This window comes from Prunus avium, chromosome 4 (genome assembly GCF_965620075.1).
Source record: "Prunus avium chromosome 4, drPruAviu1.hap1.1, whole genome shotgun sequence".
Classification (NCBI taxonomy): domain Eukaryota; kingdom Viridiplantae; phylum Streptophyta; class Magnoliopsida; order Rosales; family Rosaceae; genus Prunus; species Prunus avium.
Genome location: NC_142287.1, coordinates 36,305,713 through 36,327,166, shown reverse-complemented (window position 1 = coordinate 36,327,166; position 21,454 = coordinate 36,305,713). Strand labels below are relative to the sequence as shown.

Sequence of the window (21,454 nt, the reverse complement as noted above, 5' to 3'; positions counted from 1 at the left end):
GCAGCGGTCAACCAAGGGCTCGTAGAAAAGGTGTAAGAAACTTCAACAACTATCATGTGGTCAGAATTTGCTAACTCTAAGATCTTTCGATAATTTATGAATCTACTCTCGGATTGGCTGACTATATCAGAAGACTAGGAAGTCCACTATGGTAGCTTTACACTCATTATTATTTTATTTTTTTTCTGTTTGACATTTATATTATTTTCAAGCTCAATATTGCTACCAAATATCACAGCCAATATACAAATCAGCTTTGTGGAATCACGAGTCAACCAAACGGTGTTGTAGTAACTTTGGAGTCTCTAAGACATTCTCACACTGCAATGGTTATTAAATTTTTTTAATGGGATTGACACAGTCTATATTATTATTACAGGAAAGAGAAGTCCACTATGCCAGCTTTACAATATTGTCAACGTTCATGTTGACAGTTGTTAAATACTCTGTTCCAAGACAGGGGAGCTAGGGTGAACTTTTGTATACAATTCAGAATGTCAATTTGTTCCTCATATTTGCACAAGTCTTCTTCACGAGTCAAACCAATATTCAATTATTATTATTATTATTTTCACTTCAAACCAATATAAATTTCGACCTTAGAACAAGTCTTCAATATGTTTTGTACTAAAACAGGATAACCACAGGGGAAGCAACATATTCTACTAAACAATTACAACCGAGACTTTTGTTGGAACAATTACAAAACATTTTCTTAAGTTTGATAACAAATGGCAATACATAAGACTCAACTGAAAGACAAGAAAAAAATGAATATGATGGACCAGACCAGATTTGATTCCATCCAAGGCCTTGTTCATACCAGTTAATAAATTGTTGGATCGATCCAGAATTGTCTATCACAACTCTTGAGGATATGGATGAGTTGAGAACACTCCAAGTAATAGTGATCTCGTCATGATCGTTCACATTGCTGGAATTGAAGATAGAAGAAGTATCTAGCACTACCGGTACGTCACTCCACCACCACCTAATCCCCTTCCAGTTACCAGTCCTCTAGTATGGAACATTACCATTGTACAAGACCATCTGAGGAACTCCATTTGGGTCAGTCACATAGGTGTTGTTGAAAATACTAATGCCCATTTGTGACAAAAAGATCCAAAAGGTTCTAGAAGAATCTAGAGTTGTGGAGAAAAGTATAAGGAGGTGGAGCATGATGGCTAGACAATAGCCACAAAAATATAGAAGTTTCTAGGCAAAGCCACGTACTTGTGGCTGGAGTAAGAGACCACGTACTTGGGCTATGTCGGTTAGGAACAACTATAAATAGGCATCAAGCCATCCAATGTAATTATTCAAGTGAAGAGGTTGGGAGTTAACCAAGAGAACTCCCAACTAAGGGAGCCAATAAGCTCACCAATCTAAGTGAAGGGCCAAATAGCCCAAAACTAATCTAAATCAAGTGTGATGACCAATAAGCCAAAAAATTAAGGAGGCCAATTAGCCTACACCAAGCTATGTACTATTCTCCTCCAATATAATAAAATTACTTTGTTTCAACTATTGTCTATTGTCCTTAACCCCTTCACCACATAAACCAACAACGGTATCAGTGCAGATGATTGCAACTTGCAGGGACAGTTCTTAAATACTCTGTACTAAGACAAAGGAAAAACAGGGGAACTAGGTTGTACTTTCGTATACTTCTCAGGATGTCAATTTGTTCCTCAGCTTTGCACATATCTTCTTTATGAGTCAAAACAATAAGCAGATTTTTTGTTTTTCAGTTCAAACCAATATACGTTCTTTCGACCATAGAAGAAGTCCTCGAGATGTTTTGTACTAAAACAGGATAACAGGGGAATCAAATATCTTACCAAACAATTACAACCAAGATTTTAGTTGGAAGATTTACTAAATTTTGTCTTAAGTTTGATAACAAATAACAATAAATAAGACTTAACTTTAATATAAATGACTAGGATGTACAACATATAAGTCATTAGCGTGCTTCGAGCATAGTTATCGTTACGTCATTTAGAGAAGGAGTTGATCCTTTTGATGCTGTTGAGTTTGGATTGCTGGATTGTAAAATAAATGCAGGTTTCTTGGGAGAGGGAAGAGCTGTTTCATTACCCAACATGAAAATAATTTCTGACATGGTTGGCCTATCTGATGCACTTTCTTGCACGCAAAGTAGCCCAATCTGGATGCATCTTGAAACCTCATCTGCAGGATATGACTCCCCCAAGGATGGATCAACCATACCTGATGCCTGCTCCTCTGTCCACATATCCCAAATCTGATGCAATTCAGAAGATCAGTTTAGTGTAAAGATTCGAAAGTAATAATATGTAAGTCATTGCATATGTATTTAGAAATACTTTGAATTGCCTACTTGTCCAATCAAATTTGGGGAGGGAGTTTGGTTATCATAACTAGTGTTCCTTTTGCCACTAATGATCTCTAGCAGTAAAACACCGAAGCTAAAAACATCAGATTTTTCTGAATATCGCCCTTCCATTGCATATTCTGGCGACATGTAGCCACTGTACTCAGGCAAAAATGAGATAAACTCTTGAGCTAGTGCAATATGCTTCCATTTCATAATCACCATATGCTTCTAAGTTTGTGTACTTTGAAATACTTACTATGTTCCAACCACTCGGTTGGTTTTTGCTTGCGTTTGGTCTTCGCCAAACATTTTAGCCAGTCCAAAATCTGAGATCTTTGGGTTCATAGTAGAATCCAAGAGGACATTGCTAGCTTTTAAATCCCTGTGGATAATTTTTAGTCTAGAGTCTTGATGAAGATATAAGACACCTCGAGCGATTCCAAATATAATTTCAAAACGTATTTTCCAGTCTAACAACGAGCTTCTCCTTTTATCTGACCCAAAACATGAAACCTCCAGTCAGTATGCAGAGTTGGGAAATTAAGCACAAGCTAACATGTACAAGTTCTGTTGTAATAATTTATAGTTTAGTTCATCTAAGTTATGAGAAGCATTGTTTATCAAATTACAACAATGGCTACTCGTGAATTGAAAAGTATACCAAATATGAAGAAGTCCAAGCTTTTGTTTGTCAAGTATTCATAAATCAACATCTTCTCTTTTGTATGAATGCAGCAACCAAAAAGCCTCACCAGGTTCCTGTGCTGAAGTTTTGCTATCAACATAACCTCATTCTTAAATTGTTCTAGACCTTGCCCCGAATTCTTTGATAGTCTTTTCACAGCCACCTCTTGTCCATTAGCTAATAGACCCTGAAATTGTCATCCTGACTTTAGTTTAGTGATTTAAAACAGTAATGAAAACTATGAAATAAGCAATTCAGAGATCAATTTAATTACAAAGCTATCATGTTTCACATACCTTATAGACTGGGCCAAATCCACCTTCGCCGAGCTTGTTAGCAGCAGAGAAATTGTTTGTAGCAGCAACTATGCTTTTTAGGTTAAAAAGTGTCAGGTCTTGATGTGTTCTACTGTCATCATCATTCTTCCTTTCCCAGGGATATTCTTTAAAATAGAATTACTTTAATTATTTTGTCTAGAAAACAAACTATACAACAGAAAGGAAAAATGCATACTGGGTAACTGCAATTACTATATAAAGATTAAGAGTTAAGTTAATTCACATTTTGGTCTCAACTCAACCTATTCTAGTTCATGTGTGTATTCTTTGCAGCACTTATTCTACACCAAATTCTATGATGCTGGCAGTGAAACCATACATGTCATATGACTCACTTGATATTAAAAGAAAACGATTAGGAAGTTTGCTTACTTTTTCTCGTCCTCTTTGAACACCAACATCCAAAGCAAATGAAGAAGGATATCATAGCAATAGACGCTACCAAAATTGGCTGCATCCCTTTTTTGGCAAGAAAACCCTTGGACTTCTTTGTGTACTCAGCTAATGTGGGAAACAAAAAGAAGAAGAAAAACCTCAAATATTGACTATGCATGAGAAATAAAAGATGTGCAATGTTAGTACATAAAAACGTTTTTCTTCTGCTTTGATTCAGGAGAGGAGAATGGTAAGAATCAAACTGTGTTTTAGAAATGTTAGAGAAGTTGTCAATAAAAAAGAATACCTAACTCAAGTGCATCTACACGTAGGTATAAGTCTTGATCCCCATCTGCAAATTTCTTTGTATCTACTAACTTCCCATACCATGTCATGCACCCTATTATAGGTGCATTGCTGCTGATGGTGTATGCCAAGCAAGAGCAATCCCTCAAGCACTGCTGCTCACATGCTTTCCTACTCAAATTCATATCCACCCGTGCCCACGATGTATCAGGGACCATCACTTTTACTAACTTGATGAAACCTTCCCCGTTCTTGCACGACTTGAGCCTCCTCACGCAGCCACTAGATGCATTTCTCATGTTCCATTCATCTGGCAACTTGGGTTGGAACCCTGGTAGGCATTTGCATTCAAACACGTTGATACTCTCCGAGTCACAGTAACCAAACGCTCCACACCTGCCATAATAATCACATTTGTCCGTGGGGCCAGACCAGATTTGATTCCATCCAAGGTCTTGTTCATACCAGTTAAATTGTTGGATCGTTCCAGAATAGTCTACCACAATTCTTGTGGAGATAGATGAGTTGAGAAGATCCCAAGTAACAGTAACCTCATCTTGATTGTTCAAAAAGGTAGATTTTGAGAAAGAAGTAGCTAGGACTACCGGTATGTCACTCCACCACCACCTACCAGTCCTCCAGTATCGAACATTACCATTGTACAAGATAATCTGAGGAGCTCCATTTGGGTCAATCGCATAGGTGTAACTCCCGGTTCCCGGGTCATCTTCGGATTTCCAGGAAGTTAGGAACCAGTTGAATCCTGTCCGCTTGTTTATTCCAAGTTTCATGAGTGGGAGCACTGTATGAGTGAGATAATCAAAGCTTTGCCATGTTACCTTTTGGTTGTCTTGTTCAACCAAAACGAGGTTTCCAGTATCTAAGAGCTGAGCTTTGTATTTAGGATCAGGTGTGGATGATGATGAGATTGAAACATTGGATTTGGTGGACCAGATAGTAATGTTGCTTTGGTTCCTGGCGTAGAGGATGAGGTTTCCATGTGCACCAATTGATAGGACCCCTGAGGTTTCACTGATAGGATCGTCTCTGTTTGCAACCCATACAACTGTTTTTTCTTTATCTCTCTTGTACCAGATTCCAACATAGCGGTTGGTGGATTTTCCAGGGCTGAAGAAACCAAGCTCAAACACTTCTCCATTAGAGACTAGAACTTCACCATCTCTAATGGCTTGATCAGTTGTTATGCTATCTATCGAATTACAGCATCGGATAAGAAGAACGAATTGAACAAGTGCTGTAACGATTAAACCTTTCGTAAAATTCATGAACATATTTTGTAATGAAATGCGACTGAGCCCCAGAGAAGAAGTATGGTCCATTAAGAAACTTCAACAACTATCATGTGGTCAGAATTTGCTAACTCTAAGATCTTTCAATAATTTATGGAATCTACTCTCGGATTGACTGAGTATATAAGAAGACTAGGAAGTCCACTATGGCAGCTTTACACTCATTATTATTTTATTTTTTTGCTGTTTGACATTTATATTATTTTCTAGCTCAATATGGCTACCAACTATCACAGCCAATATACAAATCAGCTTTGTGGAATCATGAGTCAACCAAACGGCGTTGTAGTAACTTTGGAGTCTCTGAGACATTCTCACACTGTAATGGTTTTTAAATTTTTTTAATGGGATTGACAGAGTCTATATTATTATTACAGGAAAGAGAGTGTTGGAGTTTGTTGACAGTTCTTAAATACTCTGTTTCAAGACGGGAAAAACAGGGGAGCTAGGGTGAACTTTTGTATACAACTCAGAATGTCAATTTGTTCAACCAATACGCAATTATTACGATTATTATTTTTACTTCAAACCAATATAAATTTCGACCTTAGAACAAGTCTTCAATATATTTTGTACTAAAACAGGATAACCACAGGGGAAGCAACATATTCTACTAAACAATTACAACCATGACTTTTGTTGGAACAATTACAAAATATTGTCTTAAGTTTGATAACAAATGGCAATACATAAGACTTAACTGTAAGACAAGAAAAAAATGAATATGATGTACAACATATATGTCATTAGCGTGCTTTGAGCACCGTCATCGTTACATCATTTAGAGAAGGAGTTGATCCTTTTGATGCTGCTGAGTTTAGTTTGCTGGATGATTGTAATATAAATGCAGGTTTCTTGGGATAGGGAAGAGTTGTTTCATTACCCAACATGAAAATAATTTCCAACATGGTTGGCCTATCTGATGCACTTTCTTGCACGCAAAGTAGCCCAATCTGGATGCATCTTGAAACTTCATGAGCAGGATATGACTCCCCCAAAGATGGATCAACCATACCTAATGCTTGCTCCTCTGTCCACATATCCCAAATCTGATGCAATTCAGAAGATCGGTTTAGCACAAGATTTGAAAGTAAAGATTTGTAAGTCATTGCATATGTATTTTAGAAATAGTTTGAATTGCCTACTTGTCCAATCAAATTTGGGGAGGGATCATAACTAGTGTTCCTTTTGCCACTAATGATCTCTAGCAGTAAAACACCGAAGCTGAAAACATCAGATTTTTCTGAATACCGCCCTTCCATTGCATATTCTGGTGACATGTAGCCACTGCAGTCGGCGAAAATTGAGATAAACTAGTAAGCTAGTTCAGTGTTTCATAATAATCACCTTATGCTTCTAAGTGTATTCACTCTGTGAAATACTTACTATGTTCCAACCACTCTGTTTGTATTTGCTTGGATTTGGTCTTCCCCAAACATTTTAGCCATTCCAAAATCTGAGATCTTTGGGTTCATTGTAGAATCCAAGAGGACATTGCTAGCTTTTAAATCCCTGTGGATAATTTTTAGTCTTGAGTCTTGATGTAGATATAAGACCCCTCGAGCTATTCCCAATACAATCTCAAAACGCTTTTTCCAGTCCAACAATGAGCTTCTGCTTTTATCTGGTCCAAAACATGAAACATCCAATCTCAGCATGCAGCTTGGGGAAAGCAAACGCTAACATTTACAAGTTCTGCTGTAACTGATTCTTCATATATGCTTTAGTTCATTTAATCTATGAAAAGACGTACCAAATATGAAGAAGTCCAAGCTTTTGTTCGCCAAACATTCATATATCAACATCTTTTCTTCAGCATCAATGCAGCAACCAAAGAGCCTCACCAGGTTCCTGTGCTGAAGTTTTGCTATCAACATAACCTCATTCTTAAATTGTTCTAAACCTTGCCCTGAATTCTTTGATAGTCTTTTCACAGCCACCTCTTGTCCATTAGCTAAAAGACCCTGAAATTGCCATTCTGACTTTAGTTTAGTGATTCAAATTTGAAAACAGTATTGGAAATGTCATGAAAATAAGCAATTGTGAGATACGTTTAATTAGGAAGTTATCATGCTTCACATACCTTGTAGACCGGGCCAAATCCACCTTCGCCAAGCTTGTTAGCAATAGAGAAATTGTTTGTAGCAGCAACTATGCTGTTTAGGTCAAAAATTGTCAGGTCTTGATGTGTTCTTCTACTATCATCATTCTTTGTTTCCCTTGGATATTCTTCAAAACAGAATTAAATTACTTTAATTTTGTTGCCTAGAAACTGAACTATACAACTGAAAGAAAAAATGCTTACTATATAGGGATTAGGATTAAGTTTCGGCCTTTTTTAATTCATCTGTGTATTTTTTGCAGCATTTATTCAACACCAAATTCCATTATGTTGGCAGTGAAATGATACATGTCAGATGACTCACATGATGTTAAAAGCAAAAGAGTAGGAAGTTTGCTTACCTTTTCTCTTCCTCTTTGCAAACCAACATCCAAAGCAAATGAAGAAGAATACCACAGCAATAGACACTACCAAAATCGGCACCATCCCTTTTTTGGCAAGAAACCCCTTGGACTTCTTTGTGTATTCAGCTAATGTGGGAAACAAAAAAAGAAGAAGAAAAACCCTCAAATATTTTCTATGGATGAGAAACAAAAGATATGCAATGTTAAGAATCCAACAATGTTTTGATTCAGGGAGGAGAATGGTAAGAATCCAACCGTGTTATGTTAGAGAAGTTGTCAATAAGAAAGAATACCTAACTCAACTGCATCCACACGTATGTACAAGTCTTGACCCCCATCTGCAGAATCCCGTGTATCTACTAAATTCCCATACCATGCCATGCACCCTATCATATTCTCATTGCTGTTGATGGCGTATGCCGAACAAGAGCAATTTCTCAAGCACTGCTGCTCACATACTTTCCAACTCAAATTCCTATCTATCTGTGCCCACGATGTATCAGGAATCTTCACTTTTTCTAACTTGACGAAACCTTCCCCGTTCCTGCATGCCTCGAGCTTCCTCACGCAGCCACTCGATGCATTTCTCATGTTCCATTCATCTGGCAACTTGGGTTGGAACCCTGGTAGGCATTTGCACTCAAACACACGGAGACTCTCCGAGTCACAGTAACCAAACGCTCCACACCTGCCATAAATATCACATCTGTCCCTGGGGCCAGACCAGATATTATTCCATCTGAGGTCTTGTTCGTACCAGTTAAATTGTTCGATCGATCCCAAATGGGCTGCCACGATTCTTGTGGAGATGGATGAGTTGAGGACACCCCAAGTAACGATGATCTCATCTTGATTGTTCACATAGCTGGCATTGAAGATTTTAGTATCTAGCACTACCGGTGTGTCACCCCACCACCACCTAATCCCATTCCAATTACCAGTCCTCCAGTATCGAACATTACCACTGTACAAGATAATCTGAGGAGCTCCATTTGGGTCAATCGCATAGGTGTAATTCCCCGTTCCCGGGTCATCCTCGGATTTCCAGGAAGTCAGGAACCAGCTGAATCCTGTTCGCTTGTCAAGGCCAAGTTTCATATGCGGAAGGATTGTATCCGTGGGGTAGTCAAAGCTTTGCCATGTCACCTTTTGGCTGTCTTGTTCAACCAAAACAAGGTTTCCAGTATCTAAGAGCTGAGCTTTGTATTTAGGATCAGGTGTGGATGATGATGAGATTGAAACATTGGATTTGGTGGACCAGACAGGAATGTTGGTTTGGTTTCTGGCGTAGAGGATGAGGTTTCCATGTGCACCAATTGATAGGACCCCTGAGGTGTCATTGATAGGATTGTCTCTGTTTGCAACCCATACAACTGTTTTTTCTACATCTTTCTTGTACCAAATCCCAACATAGTGGTTGGTGGATTTTCCAGGTCTGAAGAACCCAAGCTCAAACACTTCTCCATTAGAGACTAGAACTTCACCATCTCTGATGGCTTGATCAGTTGTTATGCTATCTATCGAATTACAGCACTGGATAAGAAGAACGAATTGAACAAGTGCTGTAATGGCTAAACCTTTTGTACACTTCATGAACATATTTTGTCATGAACATTTATCTCTGTAACTCGATTATATTCAAAGATTAAAGAAACTTCAACACCTATCAGCTGGTTAGAATCAGCCTGGCTCTAAGATCTTTCAACACCTCATCGATTTGACCACTCTTTTCTGGGATTGACTGGCTATGTAAGAAGACTAGGAAGTCCACTATGGCAGCTTTACGCCCTTTCTTTAATGTTTGTGTTATGAGTGGGGACATTTGTTTACTTTTCTAACTCAATATTGTACACCTCAAGCTATATTGACGCTAAGGTCCGCTGCTGCTTTAGCTTATGTTTTTAAATGTATGTAGATTTGACTGCAACGACAGTTGTTATATTTTTTATACTAAGGCAGGGGAAAAACAGGGGAACTGGGATGCTACAAAATATCACAGCCAAGACTTTTATATACAACTCAGCTTTGCACATGTCTTCATGGAATCATGCATGACTCAACCAAACGACCTTTCTTTGAAACATTTAGGTGATTCTAAATCTATTTTCATAGAAATTTGTTGAAAAATAATGCCCATTTGTGTTCTCTACACAGTTCTAGAAGAATCATGAATACAAGTATGGTCCTAGAGTTGTGGAGAACATTATCAAGGCTATGTCTGATAGACAATGATAATTGAAGATGGAAGAACTCTCTAGAGCAAGAACACTCATGTTACTAGACTATGGCGATGGAGCATGATGACTAAACAATAGCCACAAAACACTAAACACTAAACACCTTCTAGTTGAAGAAGGCCAATTAGCCTAATCCTATGTACACCAAGCTATGTACTATTCTCCTCTAATGTAATAAAATCACTTTGTTCAACTATTGTCCTAAACCCCTTCATCACATAAACCAACAATGGTATCATAACAACATCACTCATAATCACCCTACAATCTAACAAGTGGTATCAGAGCGTCACAAACACTCATCACACACCTCCTTACAATTCCAACAAAATTACTGACTTATATATATTTATATATTAATCTGCCATTTCAGGAAAACATTTCATGGTGAGAGCATGGTTGGTTCTAATAAATCCTTGGTGATGCATGGACAATTTGGAGTGTAGTGTTTTATGGAAATACAATGAGCCCCCCTCATATCTTTGATGTACAAAGAATTCCCGATTTGAATAGAAAGAGTTCAAAAGTAATAGAAAAGTCTACAAATTTAACGAGCTTCAATAACTGTGACTGTTACATCATTTACAGAAGAAGCTCCTCTGGATGTTGAAGAATCCTGGCCACTATTTTTGAAACTAAAAGCCGCCTTTTTAGGATGTGGAAGACTAGTTTCATTCCCCAGCATAAATACAACATCTAACATGGTTGGCCTATCTGTTGCATATTCTTGCACACACAAGAGCCCAATTTGAATGCATCTCATAACTTCATGAGTAGAATATGACTGACTCAACGACGGATCAACTGTGTCCAAGGCTTTTCCTTCAATCCACAAGTCCCAGATCTGAAAACATTTTGAGCGTAATCTTTAGGTTAACTATTCAAGAAGTAAATTCATCATCTTTAAAAAAAAAAAGATATTTGTTTACTTACTTGTCCAACCAAATTCAGAGAGGAATTTTCAAAATGGAAATTGTTCTTCCTGCCACTAATGATCTCTAGTGCTAAGACTCCAAAGCTAAAGACATCAGATTTTGTGGAATATAGCCCATCCATAGCATACTCAGGTGACATGTAACCACTGCAATGACACAATATTAGTACCTAAAAAGATAGGGATACTATCTGAGTTTCATTTTGTAAATCGGTTGTGCATGTTTGGGATTGAGAGCAGAGAGTGAGAGTTTTACTATGTGCCAACAACTCTGTTTGTGTTTGCTTCGATCTGGTCATCGCCGAACATTCTTGCCATGCCGAAATCTGATATTTTTGGGTTCATTGAGGCATCTAGTAAAACATTGCTTGCTTTCAAATCCCTATGGATAATTTTTAGTCTTGAATCTTGATGAAGATATAGGACGCCCCGAGCAATCCCGATGATAATTTGAAACCGCTTTCTCCAATCCAACAATGACCTTCTGCTTTTATCTAAACCAGTACATAAAAGCTTGTATGAGATACAAGTTTAGGATTGCATAAATTCAGAGTTAGCAGGGTTTAGAGATGACATACCAAAAATGCACAAGTCCAAGCTGCGGTTTGGCATGTACTCGTAGATTAGCATCCTCTCTTCTTTATCTATGCAGCAACCCAAAAGCCTCACAAGATTTCTATGCTGGAGTTTTGCTATAAGCATTACTTCATTCTTGAATTCTTCGACGCCTTGTCCTGAATTTCTTGATAATCTTTTGACAGCTATTTCCTGTCCATCAGCTAGACATCCCTAAAATAATAAAACAAATTCAAAAATTATAATCACAACTTCAGATCAATGTAATGTTTACATTAATGTGTTGGTACATTTGAAGCAGAGTAAACTGATAACACATGCATATTTCACATTTTTTACGAGTCATAAGGTACTGAGATACTCAAAATGTTCTAAAGAAAGTACCTTATACACCATGCCAAAGCCACCATGTCCAAGCAAGTTAGCAGAAGAGAAGTAGTCTGTGGCTGCAACTATGGTGCTTAGATCAAAGAAAGGTAAATCCGTTTTTCCTCTGTGTTCATCAACCTCATTTTTCTTCAGTAGATCTTCATGGCTTCTTGAACCAACAATGGCATCATTCAGCAATTCGGGTTGTCCTCCTCTCCCTGTTTCAATTCCATTACGATTTCAGGAATAACGATTTCAAATTTTAACTATCCAAAATTTGCTTTTTGTTACTTTATTAGCAACCAAACAGAATTCTACATATCTAAGATCCTTATGAATTTACAAGATGAATAAATGGGAAGTTTTTGCATACCTTTCCTGCTCCTTTTCCTAAACCAACATAAAGCAGCGACGATAAGCAATGATGTAACAGCAATAGACACTCCTAATATAATAGCCAGTCTCCTATCTTTGGCAGAGAACCCTCCTCCTGACTTCTTTGTATACTGAGCTGAAAAAAAAGAACAAAAAGAAAAATCTTTTCATTAATGCCATGAGTGATATATTAGATTTAACTATAACCAGAAACTAAAATTCCAATTTCCATGAAAATTCTGAGAGCAAAAATGAAAAGCTTGCCCCCCTAACACTTAAGTTGAAAACTCAAGTACCTAACACAAGCGCATCAGCACGAATGTACAAATCTTGCCCCCCTTCTGTGAACTGCTTAGTATCCATTAAATCTCCAAACCATGCCATGCATCCACTCCCTCCATTCCTCACATCTGCACTGGCATAAGCCAAGCAAGAGCAGTTTCTCAAGCACTCTTCCCCACATGCTTCCAAACTCAAACTCCTGTTCAATTTTATTGTGGAAGTATCTGGAACCTTAACATTTTCCATCTTCACAAACCCTTCACCATTCCTACACATGGATGGTGACCCCTGAGGCCTCTTGCACCCACCCGTCCCATCTCTCAAATCCCAATCTTGTGGAGAGTTGGGTTCATAGCCAGGGTAGCATGTGCAGTTGAACCCACTGTTAGTGTAAGGATTGCAATCACCAAATTGACCACACTTGCCATAGCTGTCACAAGCATCCAATGGTGCTGACCAAAGTGTAACCCACTGGTGCTGCTGCCCCTGCCATGATAGCTGGTTGAGTGATCCTGTCCCATCTATTGTTATCACTGAGTAAATTGAAGGGTCAAGAACAGACCACTGAACAGCAATTTCATCTTGGTTGTTCACAAATTTGATCGTAAACACATTGTTGCCGCTCTCAGCTGGTATGCCACCCCATTGAATCCCATTCCATTGACCTGACCTCCACCACTTAGCCTGATTCTTGTACAAGATCAACTGTGGTGAGCCATTTGTGTCCATTCGTAATGAACAATTCCCAGTTCCGGGATCATTGTTCGAGTTCCAAGATGTGAGGAACCGGTTGATACCGCTTTTTTTGTCCAACCCAAGTTTCATACTTGAGAGAAGAGCATTTGTAGGATGATCAGAGCTTTGCCATAAAACATTCTGGTTGTCTTGTTGAACCAAAACAAAATTTCCTGAATCCAGGAGCTGTGCTACAATATTGTTGTTACCAGATGATGAGACAGAAACATTTGTTGACCACAGAGGAAGGCCTTGACTGCTATTACCATGAGCTAGTATGAGATTTCCATTAGTGTTGATTGAGAGAACTCCAGAGGTATCATTGAGAGGGTTGTCTCTGTTAGCTACCCAGAAAACCTTGTCCTCTGAGAACTTGTACCAAATTCCAACATAGCGGTTGCTAGATGTGCCAGGTGTGAAGAAACCAAGCACAAAGGTCTCATTCTTAGACACCAAGAAATCACCATCTCTGATAGATTGATCAAAACTGATGGTGTCCAAAGAAGAGCAGAGCTGCAGAAGAAGGAGCTGAAGCACTAAGGCATTTAGAAGACCTTTTACAAATTGCATTATTGCAGAACAATTGCAGAACAAGGTTGACAAAGCACTGATTGCTAGCTAATGTAATGTTGAGCAAGTTATCTTGTTATTATTATTTTGTTTCATTTTCATACTTTATTTAAGAAGATAAATTTGGCCCACCACAAAGGACTTCATGGAAGAAAACTTTGATACACAATCCATTTAGAAAGCAACGCCCTTTGGACTTTGAACAGTTAGTGGGATAAGTTAGTGGGATATAGCGTATCCAAGTCACAAACATATGTTTTAACTTATAATATTAGAACATTTGCAATGGTCGGGATCAATGCTATATTATTACATGAAATTGAATTAAAATAGTAAAATCTCACTTGCAATGGAGTGAGAACCCTCTATAGAATTGCAATAAGCTAACCATGAGACCCACATGCCAATAAACTAAAGCTATTAAACTGTATCATTACAAGTAAAACTGCAATTCAATTCAATAGATGTCAAAATAGTTCAATTTATTAAACTATTGCATTGAACTATTGAACAACCATTGTAAATGCTCTTATATGTAACTTAAGTTCCGTAATTGAGGCGAAAGAGCAATATTCTGCTAACAAATTTTCTATTCAAAGGACATAGATGTCACATTAAGAAAAGAAAAGGACAGGAAAATGACTGCATTTATAGAAATGGTAGACATTACGAAATTTGGACTTGGTCACAACCATAAGAACACGAGGATTGACCATTTCAAGAAAGCCAAAATTTTGAGGAAATTGATACACCAACGGCATGGCCCCATCACTCACATGCATGAGGGCTAATGCCTCAAATCCACTTTGGAATTTTCCAAAAAGCAATTAGATGTTTCAACCACTCGCCCATTAAGTAGACCATTGCTAAAATATATATAATTATTTATATAATATATTATCTTAGTCATGGTGGGCGTGCGTCTTATTAAATATAAAATATGATGAGGACAACAAAGTCTAGAAGCAAAGTCAGGGGTGGGTTTAGGGTTCTCCCTTTCACACTTCCAGGTTCCAAAAATGAACTATGTGGAGCAGATGACTATATCATTGGAATTAATTAAATTTTATATATCATCAGATTAAGCTTGATGGAGTCATAGAATTATTTAAATAAAACAAAATAATCTTTTATTTATTTATTTATTTAAAAAAAAGTGCTTTAGGAGGGAGAAAACCCAGAAATTCTTTAGATATGAATATTTACAAGAAGATAGCAGCAGCCAGGGCTCATTCATTTGCTTAAATGGTGGCTAATTCAAAGGATATTCAACTCCCAGAGCAGGTGTCTGGAGACAAGCGAACGTTGACAAAAGCAAGCAAACGCGTCTTCATGTGTTGTGTTGTGTTGTCTGTGGGTAGCTGTTAACTAAAAGAAGCTTCTTCCAAATGGATTCCAGTTTCTGGGAAAGTCAAGGTTTAGAGTGAGTTGATGTGCCTTTTGATGTATACGTCTAATAATAAAATAGGGCATTAATATACTTCATGTGTGCTCTGCTCTGCATGTATGGTTGTGACTTGTGACTTGTCACATGACTCAAATCTACAATAGGAACTTTTTTCCGTTTTATTTTCATTAATTGGAACGGAACATTTGAATTTGGAGCATCTTCTAACATTTAAAAGTGAAGTACATTTACTGGATTAAAAACTAGTTGGTTGTAATAGGAGCTTTACAATAAAAATCCATGTATCTAGATGCTAATTAATTTTTTTATAAAAATAATCTTATAGTTCTAAAGACTAATGCAATATTGTATAAAAACATTAGGAAATTTAATGAAAAAAGAGTCAATTGTTTGGTGAAGTGGAGGCCAGAGGCCCAAGCAACCTTTAGGCACACACGAACCTCACCCACACCAACACCAACACCAACATGAACAGGGCACCGCCAATTTGGGTTTGGGTTAGGTCAAGTATCGGGCAACACATTCCTAAATTTGGCCCATGTCTACTTTGCGGAAACATTCCAAGTGTATGGGGTTTCAATTTTTTTTTTTTTAAATTTAAATTTTTTATATTTTATGCAAGCAAGAACAACTTCATTATAAGCAACCACAACAAGTAGTCCCAAAATTATAATAAATTAATTAAAAAATTTTGACAAAAAATCAATCAACTAATAATAGAAAATAGAGAGTACCTACCAATAGCCGCCACACTAAAATCTTGCCATACAAAAAAAAACCCGAAAGAATGAGTATCTATCAGTGAATTTCAATTTAAGCAATGATCACCTCATGACTATCAATAAATAGAAAGTCAATAAATCGGTAACTGACCAATACCAAAAGTCAACTACGAATAATCGGATATAGATGTAGAAACGTGTGTGAATGTTATTGTCCTGTAACTTGTTGTGCAGCTGACCAAATCCAACATCGCATGCTGCAGGGTTGTCCGCGATAGGACTTCAAACAAGTAGCAGCCATTTCAATACAAAAAAGTAACATCAATGAAACACCACCATATTCATCGTCCATGCAAAATCCCAAATTCCCAGAAAAACAAAAATGTTTCTCAAAGCTTTGCTTGCGTTCTTCCTCCTCCTCTTGCCCTTTTGCTCATCCATTGACACCATAGCACTGAACCAACTTGTGAAAGATGGTGACTTTATAGTGTCCAAAGAAAACAACTTTGAATTAGGCTTCTTTAGCCCTGGCAACTCTAGCTCTCGCTATGTTGGGATTTGGTATGCAAATAAGTCTGAAAAGGCAGTGGTTTGGGTTGCAAACAGAAACAACCCCATCAATGATACCTCTGGTGTTCTCACAATCAACAGGTACGGAAAATTGGTTCTTTATGCTCACAATATTGACAACGTTTCTATTTGGTCAACAAATGTGTTGGTCGAAACCACAAGCACTTGTGTAGCTCAGCTTTTAGATACAGGAAATTTAGTGCTTTTCCCGGATAGTATTAGTAAAAGTGAAAGATTTATATGGCAGAGTTTTGATTATCCTACAGATACTCTACTTCCAGGAATGAAAGTTGGGTTGAATTGGAAAACTGGGATGGAATGGGTTTTAACATCTTGGAAGTCCCATAATGACCCCGGAACCGGGAACTATAGCTTGAGGCTCTATTCCAATCAGACTGCTACACCTGAATATTTTTTGTGTAAGGGTTTGACCAAATATTGGAGAATGGATCCAGGGCAATGGCCCATTTTTGTGAGGGATAATGAAGAAATGTACTATTCCTTTTTGTCTGATAACACCTCAGTAATTAGATCGGTGGTGACGGATTATGGGGTAAATCAACAACTGATATGGAGTGAGGCTACTAATCAATGGGAGGAGCTCTGGGCTGCACCAAAATACCGGTGTGACCCATATGGACGCTGTGGTGCCAACAGCAAATGTAGCCCTGACAATATTAATAGGTTTGAGTGTGAGTGCCTACCAGGGTATGAACCAAAATCTCAAAATGCTTGGAATGTGAGAGATGGGTCAGATGGGTGTGTGAGTAAGCGAATGGGGGTGTCAAAGTGTGCGAATGGGGAAGGGTTTGTGAAGGTGGCACGGGTGAAAGAGCCAGACACATCGGAAGCAGCACGATTGTTAGCAAGTATCAGTGCCAATGAGTGTGAGCAGGTGTGCTTACGCAATTGTTCCTGCACGGCATATATACACATAGAATGGGACGGTCGCAATGATTGCTTGGTATGGTACGGTGAGTTGCTGGACATTTTAGTCCGCTCAGAGCTAGGACAAGATCTATATGTTCGGGTGGACAAAATGGAATTAGGTACTACTTGGCTTGCCGAGGAAAATTTCAGTTATAAATTTTCAGAATCTGTGAAACTTACTAGACTGGTTTTGGTGTCCATATGAGTTCTCTTTTTCATGGTTCTAATCCTTTGTCCCACTCTTATGTGTAGCTGATAATACCAGAAAATCGAAAGGTTTTCTCAAAAGGAGGGGTTTGCTGGCTATTGCAATAGCGGCTGTGCTTCTCACATTCGTACTAATCATTGTGTTTGTGTACTGGTGGATGAAGAGAAAGAGGACGATAAAAGGTATGAGAAGTACTTATCTGTGTTGAATTGTTTAACTGTTTCATCTAAATAAAACAGCAATGTGCTCATGGAAGTATGGAATTGGTTGTTAAAAGTTCCATTTTCTAGTCATTTTGTCAACGCAAATGGAACATTGAGGAGAAAAGGAACGCTAATTTTCTTTTTGTGATTGCAAAGACTTTGTTGAGGCGGATGAACTTGAGGAAACTAGGAGACATCCAGAGCTGCAATTTTTCCATCTGAGCGCAATAATAGTAGCCACAGACAACTTCTCTCCTGTCAATAAACTTGGCCAAGGTGGTTTTGGCACTGTTTATAAGGTAAGGTCCCATTTGAAAGTCCCAACATTTCATAATTGAATGATTTCTTCTGAGCAGTAGAAGATACTCTTCTTCTCAAAGCTTTATAATGGTGTTGAACCATAACTTCAGGGTCTGTTAGCAAATGATCAGAAGATTGCTGTAAAAAGATTGTCCAAAACTTCAGGACAAGGAATTGAAGAATTCAAAAATGAAGTTGCTCTGATAGCTAGACTTCAACACAGAAATCTTGTGAAACTTTTAGGCTGTTGTATAAAGGGAGAAGAAAGGATGTTAGTCCTGGAACACTTGCCAAACAAAAGCTTGGACTCCATTCTTTTTGGTATGTCTACTAGAGGAAAGATTCATTTGTACATGCCATTTCTAAAATGACGAAGAATATTCTTGAAGCTTCCTACTAAACTATTTAACATTTATTTACTCGAAAGCCAAATATCTTGATGCAGATCACACGAAAAGATCCTTGTTGGATTGGAAAAAGCGGTTTGAAATTATCAATGGGGTTGCTCGTGGGATTCTGTATCTTCACCAGGACTCAAGACTTAGGATAATCCATAGGGATCTAAAAACCAGCAATGTTCTTCTAGATGCTGAGATGAACCCAAAAGTTTCAGATTTTGGCATGGCAAGAATATTCCATGGGGACAAACTGCAGGATAAGACCAATAGAGTTGTTGGAACATAGTAAGAATCATATTTGCATTCACAAATTCTTGGAATAAACCACCATATACTGAACTTTCAAATTCATTTTACTGTTCTTTGGCTGTAATGCTGTTTGATTTTGTTCATATGCATAATGCAGTGGCTATATGTCACCAGAGTATGCAGTGTTCGGGAGATATTCAATGAAATCAGATGTCTTTAGTTTTGGGATCATATTGTTAGAGATTGTAAGCGGCAAGAAAAACAGCGGTTCTTATCAGCAGGATGAATCGCTAAACTTGATAGGACATGTAAGTAACACAAGTTTTGCTAACAAACTACTCTTTGCACTTGATTCTTATTCATCCCTTTTCAAAATGTTACTGTCAACAACTACAGGTTTGGCAGCTGTGGAGAGAAGATAGAGCCTTAGAAATTGTGGATTCATCAGTAGTGTCATACGTGCCTGATGAAGTCATGAGATGCATTCAAGTTGGTCTATTGTGTGTGCAAGAAGATCCAAAGGATCGACCAAGCATGTCAACTGTTGTCTTCATGTTGAGTGGTGAAGCATCTCCTCCATCTCCTAAGCAGCCTGCATTTGTCTTCAGAAAAAGTTCCGGCAATGATGCTGCTGATCCATCAATTCCAAAAGGATCAGATTCGTCTATTAACGACTTGACAATAACTAAACTTGAATCTCGATAAAGATACATCTCTTGCTGCCATAATTATCAAAGTGCTATTCTTTTTGGCTTCCTTCCTTATTATCAATTTACCGCTTTGCTAGACTCTTGGAATGGTCTTTTGACAAAACAAAAAACTCTTGGAATGGCACTACTTGTATATATTGGTCATAATTTAAACAATTTTTCTCGTTTGTGTAAACCGGAGGCCCGAGTTCCAAGAACTTTAGGCATGGGAGGGGGCCTAAGTTGAGGTTGTGTGTTGAGGGTTTTAAGAGCATCCACAATCATGCTTCATGTGTGCTCTGTATGTACGGTTGTGATTTGTGACTTGTCACATGACTCACATTTATAATAGGAACTTTATTTCGTTTTATTTTTATTAATTGGAAACGGAGCATCTTCTAACATTTGAAAGTGAAATACAACTAGACTAAGAACTAGTTGGTTTTAATAGGAGCTTTACCATGTATCACTTATCATACAATTGTTGAGGCCCAAAAAATCCATGGTTGAACCCGAATAAATTCCTAGCCCAAAACGATATATTATTGAAAAAAGACCCGATTTGGAGTATACGAAAGTCTGCCATGCACAAGCCACACCCCTGCATGCCATGCCAAATAAAAATCTGTCATGCTAGAAATTGAGATTAAAATTATATAGATGCATTTAGCTCTACAAATCCATGCCAATTATCCTATCAAGCGTCATAATTAAAAGCATGCCAAACGACATGCCATGCCAAGCGACATGCCATGCCGAGCGGGAAATTATTATTTCACACCCAATCGCACTACAAGCTTAAGTGGGCCCAAGCCACTCAAATACCCGGGGCTTGCTTGAGTGGGTTGTGGTATGGATGGTAATAAATCAACATGAGGCCCATTGATGGGCCGAGAAATGGAAGTCCCGAGTCGCTTGGGAGCCTCGGGACTCAAGCCCATTTCTTAGGCCCAAACATGTGGGTGAGCACAAGAGGAAGAAATAGCCCAGTCAAAATAGCCTATGAACCTTACCAAAAGCCCAAACGTTTAATAAAAATAGCCTAATCAAAAAATAGCCTATTGACTCAACCAAAAAGCCCACTTACTTAATGAACCATCTTGGCCCATACAATTACCCCAGCTGGTTGGGAGAACAAAAACCACGAAGGGGGAGGTCTGAAGACTTATTGAACAAAGCTGCTGGAGGTTCCATCACATGGGAGGAGCAAGTTCCAAGCAAGAAACATTCAAGGAACCAAGCGGTATTAGCCTGCGAGCTGCCAGAACCACCCTTTGAACCAGCATGTATATCCACTTCCTTTCCCTCATCAGATCTAGCCATGGAAGTAGGAATGAAAGAAGAAGAAAAATAGCTGAAAGTGGGAGTCTCCCACCGAAGCTGCCGTGGGAAAGGGGGGGCCTTGAGCTCCCAAAATTCCTAATTTCGTGCAAATAGATAGAGGCAATTTCACTTAGATAGGAAAGTCAAAGGAGGAGAGGAGAAAGGAAGGAAAAGCTTGGCCAAATTGGAAAGAAACCATTAGGGTTTCTTGGGAAAGGATAGTTTCCCACAGCTATAAAATGGGGCCTCTCCTACCCAACAAAGGCAACCCACACTCAGGAGCAAGCTTTCTCTCTTACCTGCAAAAACCTAGCAATCGCGTGCACTATTCACCCTTCTTCTCCATCTTCATTTTCTGGCAGACAGAGTATCTGTCAAGCTGCCGGAAGAGCACTGTTCTTTATTTCTCTCTTCTTAGCCAAATCTCCTACAAACCTCTCCTTACTCATCTTAACACTTTCTTTTTCCCCCTAAGAAAGCCTAAATTTCCCCTCAGTGCTAAACTCATGTTGACTTTGCTTCCATGTCACATGCCTC

General features: G+C 38.4%; 4 protein-coding genes across 6 annotated transcripts; 1 reads left to right on the top strand and 3 right to left on the bottom strand.

The window, feature by feature from the left end:
* Positions 1-1,807: 1,807 nt before the first annotated feature.
* LOC110752872 (G-type lectin S-receptor-like serine/threonine-protein kinase At1g11410) lies at positions 1,808-5,542 on the bottom strand. 3 transcript variants are annotated; one of them, XM_021953629.2, is made up of 7 exons: positions 4,065-5,539; positions 3,755-3,883; positions 3,341-3,486; positions 3,021-3,231; positions 2,616-2,853; positions 2,363-2,513; positions 1,808-2,266 (listed from the first exon to the last, which is right to left on the bottom strand). In XM_021953629.2, exons 1-7 carry the CDS (start codon positions 5,401-5,403, stop codon positions 1,967-1,969), a joined length of 2,514 nt encoding a protein of 837 aa, XP_021809321.2. In that variant the 5' UTR covers positions 5,404-5,539; the 3' UTR covers positions 1,808-1,966. The 3 variants fall into 3 exon arrangements, with proteins under 3 accessions (XP_021809321.2, XP_088108839.1, XP_088108838.1); XM_088252712.1 differs by having other exon boundaries at positions 2,084-2,266; positions 2,404-2,513; positions 4,065-5,541; XM_088252713.1 differs by lacking the exons at positions 2,363-2,513; positions 2,616-2,853 and having other exon boundaries at positions 3,112-3,231; positions 4,065-5,542.
* A 417-nt stretch (positions 5,543-5,959) lies between these two features.
* LOC110752870 (G-type lectin S-receptor-like serine/threonine-protein kinase At1g11410) lies at positions 5,960-9,642 on the bottom strand. The gene is made up of 7 exons (XM_021953626.2): positions 8,133-9,642; positions 7,837-7,965; positions 7,457-7,602; positions 7,127-7,337; positions 6,760-6,997; positions 6,519-6,660; positions 5,960-6,422 (listed from the first exon to the last, which is right to left on the bottom strand). Exons 1-7 carry the CDS (start codon positions 9,436-9,438, stop codon positions 6,120-6,122), a joined length of 2,475 nt encoding a protein of 824 aa, XP_021809318.2. The 5' UTR covers positions 9,439-9,642; the 3' UTR covers positions 5,960-6,119.
* Positions 9,643-10,557: 915 nt separating this feature from the next.
* On the bottom strand, positions 10,558-13,998 carry LOC110752884 (G-type lectin S-receptor-like serine/threonine-protein kinase At1g11410). Its single transcript, XM_021953645.2, has 7 exons — positions 12,627-13,998; positions 12,329-12,466; positions 11,971-12,173; positions 11,589-11,799; positions 11,267-11,504; positions 11,010-11,157; positions 10,558-10,920 (listed from the first exon to the last, which is right to left on the bottom strand). The coding sequence occupies exons 1-7, from the start codon at positions 13,915-13,917 to the stop codon at positions 10,624-10,626; spliced, it is 2,526 nt and encodes an 841-aa protein (XP_021809337.1). The 5' UTR covers positions 13,918-13,998; the 3' UTR covers positions 10,558-10,623.
* Positions 13,999-16,299: 2,301 nt separating this feature from the next.
* LOC110752885 (G-type lectin S-receptor-like serine/threonine-protein kinase RKS1) lies at positions 16,300-19,943 on the top strand. The gene is made up of 7 exons (XM_021953646.2): positions 16,300-17,666; positions 17,800-17,937; positions 18,115-18,257; positions 18,369-18,579; positions 18,704-18,941; positions 19,063-19,213; positions 19,302-19,943. The coding sequence occupies exons 1-7, from the start codon at positions 16,430-16,432 to the stop codon at positions 19,608-19,610; spliced, it is 2,427 nt and encodes an 808-aa protein (XP_021809338.1). The 5' UTR covers positions 16,300-16,429; the 3' UTR covers positions 19,611-19,943.
* The last annotated feature ends 1,511 nt before the right edge of the window (positions 19,944-21,454 follow it).

Coding starts and splice junctions, on each gene's coding strand:
- LOC110752872 (XM_021953629.2), bottom strand. CDS start 5,403: ATGGACCATACTTCTTCTCTGGGGCTCAGTCGCATTTCATTACAAAAT. Junction 2,514..2,615: donor AACCGAGTGGTTGGAACATA/GTAAGTATTTCA, acceptor GCCTGAGTACAG/TGGCTACATGTCGCCAGAAT. Junction 2,267..2,362: donor CCCCAAATTTGATTGGACAA/GTAGGCAATTCA, acceptor GAATTGCATCAG/ATTTGGGATATGTGGACAGA.
- LOC110752870 (XM_021953626.2), bottom strand. CDS start 9,438: ATGTTCATGAAGTGTACAAAAGGTTTAGCCATTACAGCACTTGTTCAA. Junction 7,603..7,836: donor TGCAAAGAGGAAGAGAAAAG/GTAAGCAAACTT, acceptor TCTGTTTTGAAG/AATATCCAAGGGAAACAAAG. Junction 7,338..7,456: donor GATTTGGCCCGGTCTACAAG/GTATGTGAAGCA, acceptor TGGCAATTTCAG/GGTCTTTTAGCTAATGGACA.
- LOC110752884 (XM_021953645.2), bottom strand. CDS start 13,917: ATGCAATTTGTAAAAGGTCTTCTAAATGCCTTAGTGCTTCAGCTCCTT. Junction 12,467..12,626: donor TGCTGATGCGCTTGTGTTAG/GTACTTGAGTTT, acceptor CTTTTTTTTCAG/CTCAGTATACAAAGAAGTCA. Junction 11,505..11,588: donor CTTGGACTTGTGCATTTTTG/GTATGTCATCTC, acceptor GTACTGGTTTAG/ATAAAAGCAGAAGGTCATTG.
- LOC110752885 (XM_021953646.2), top strand. CDS start 16,430: ATGTTTCTCAAAGCTTTGCTTGCGTTCTTCCTCCTCCTCTTGCCCTTT. Junction 18,258..18,368: donor GTTTTGGCACTGTTTATAAG/GTAAGGTCCCAT, acceptor CCATAACTTCAG/GGTCTGTTAGCAAATGATCA. Junction 18,580..18,703: donor CTTGGACTCCATTCTTTTTG/GTATGTCTACTA, acceptor ATCTTGATGCAG/ATCACACGAAAAGATCCTTG.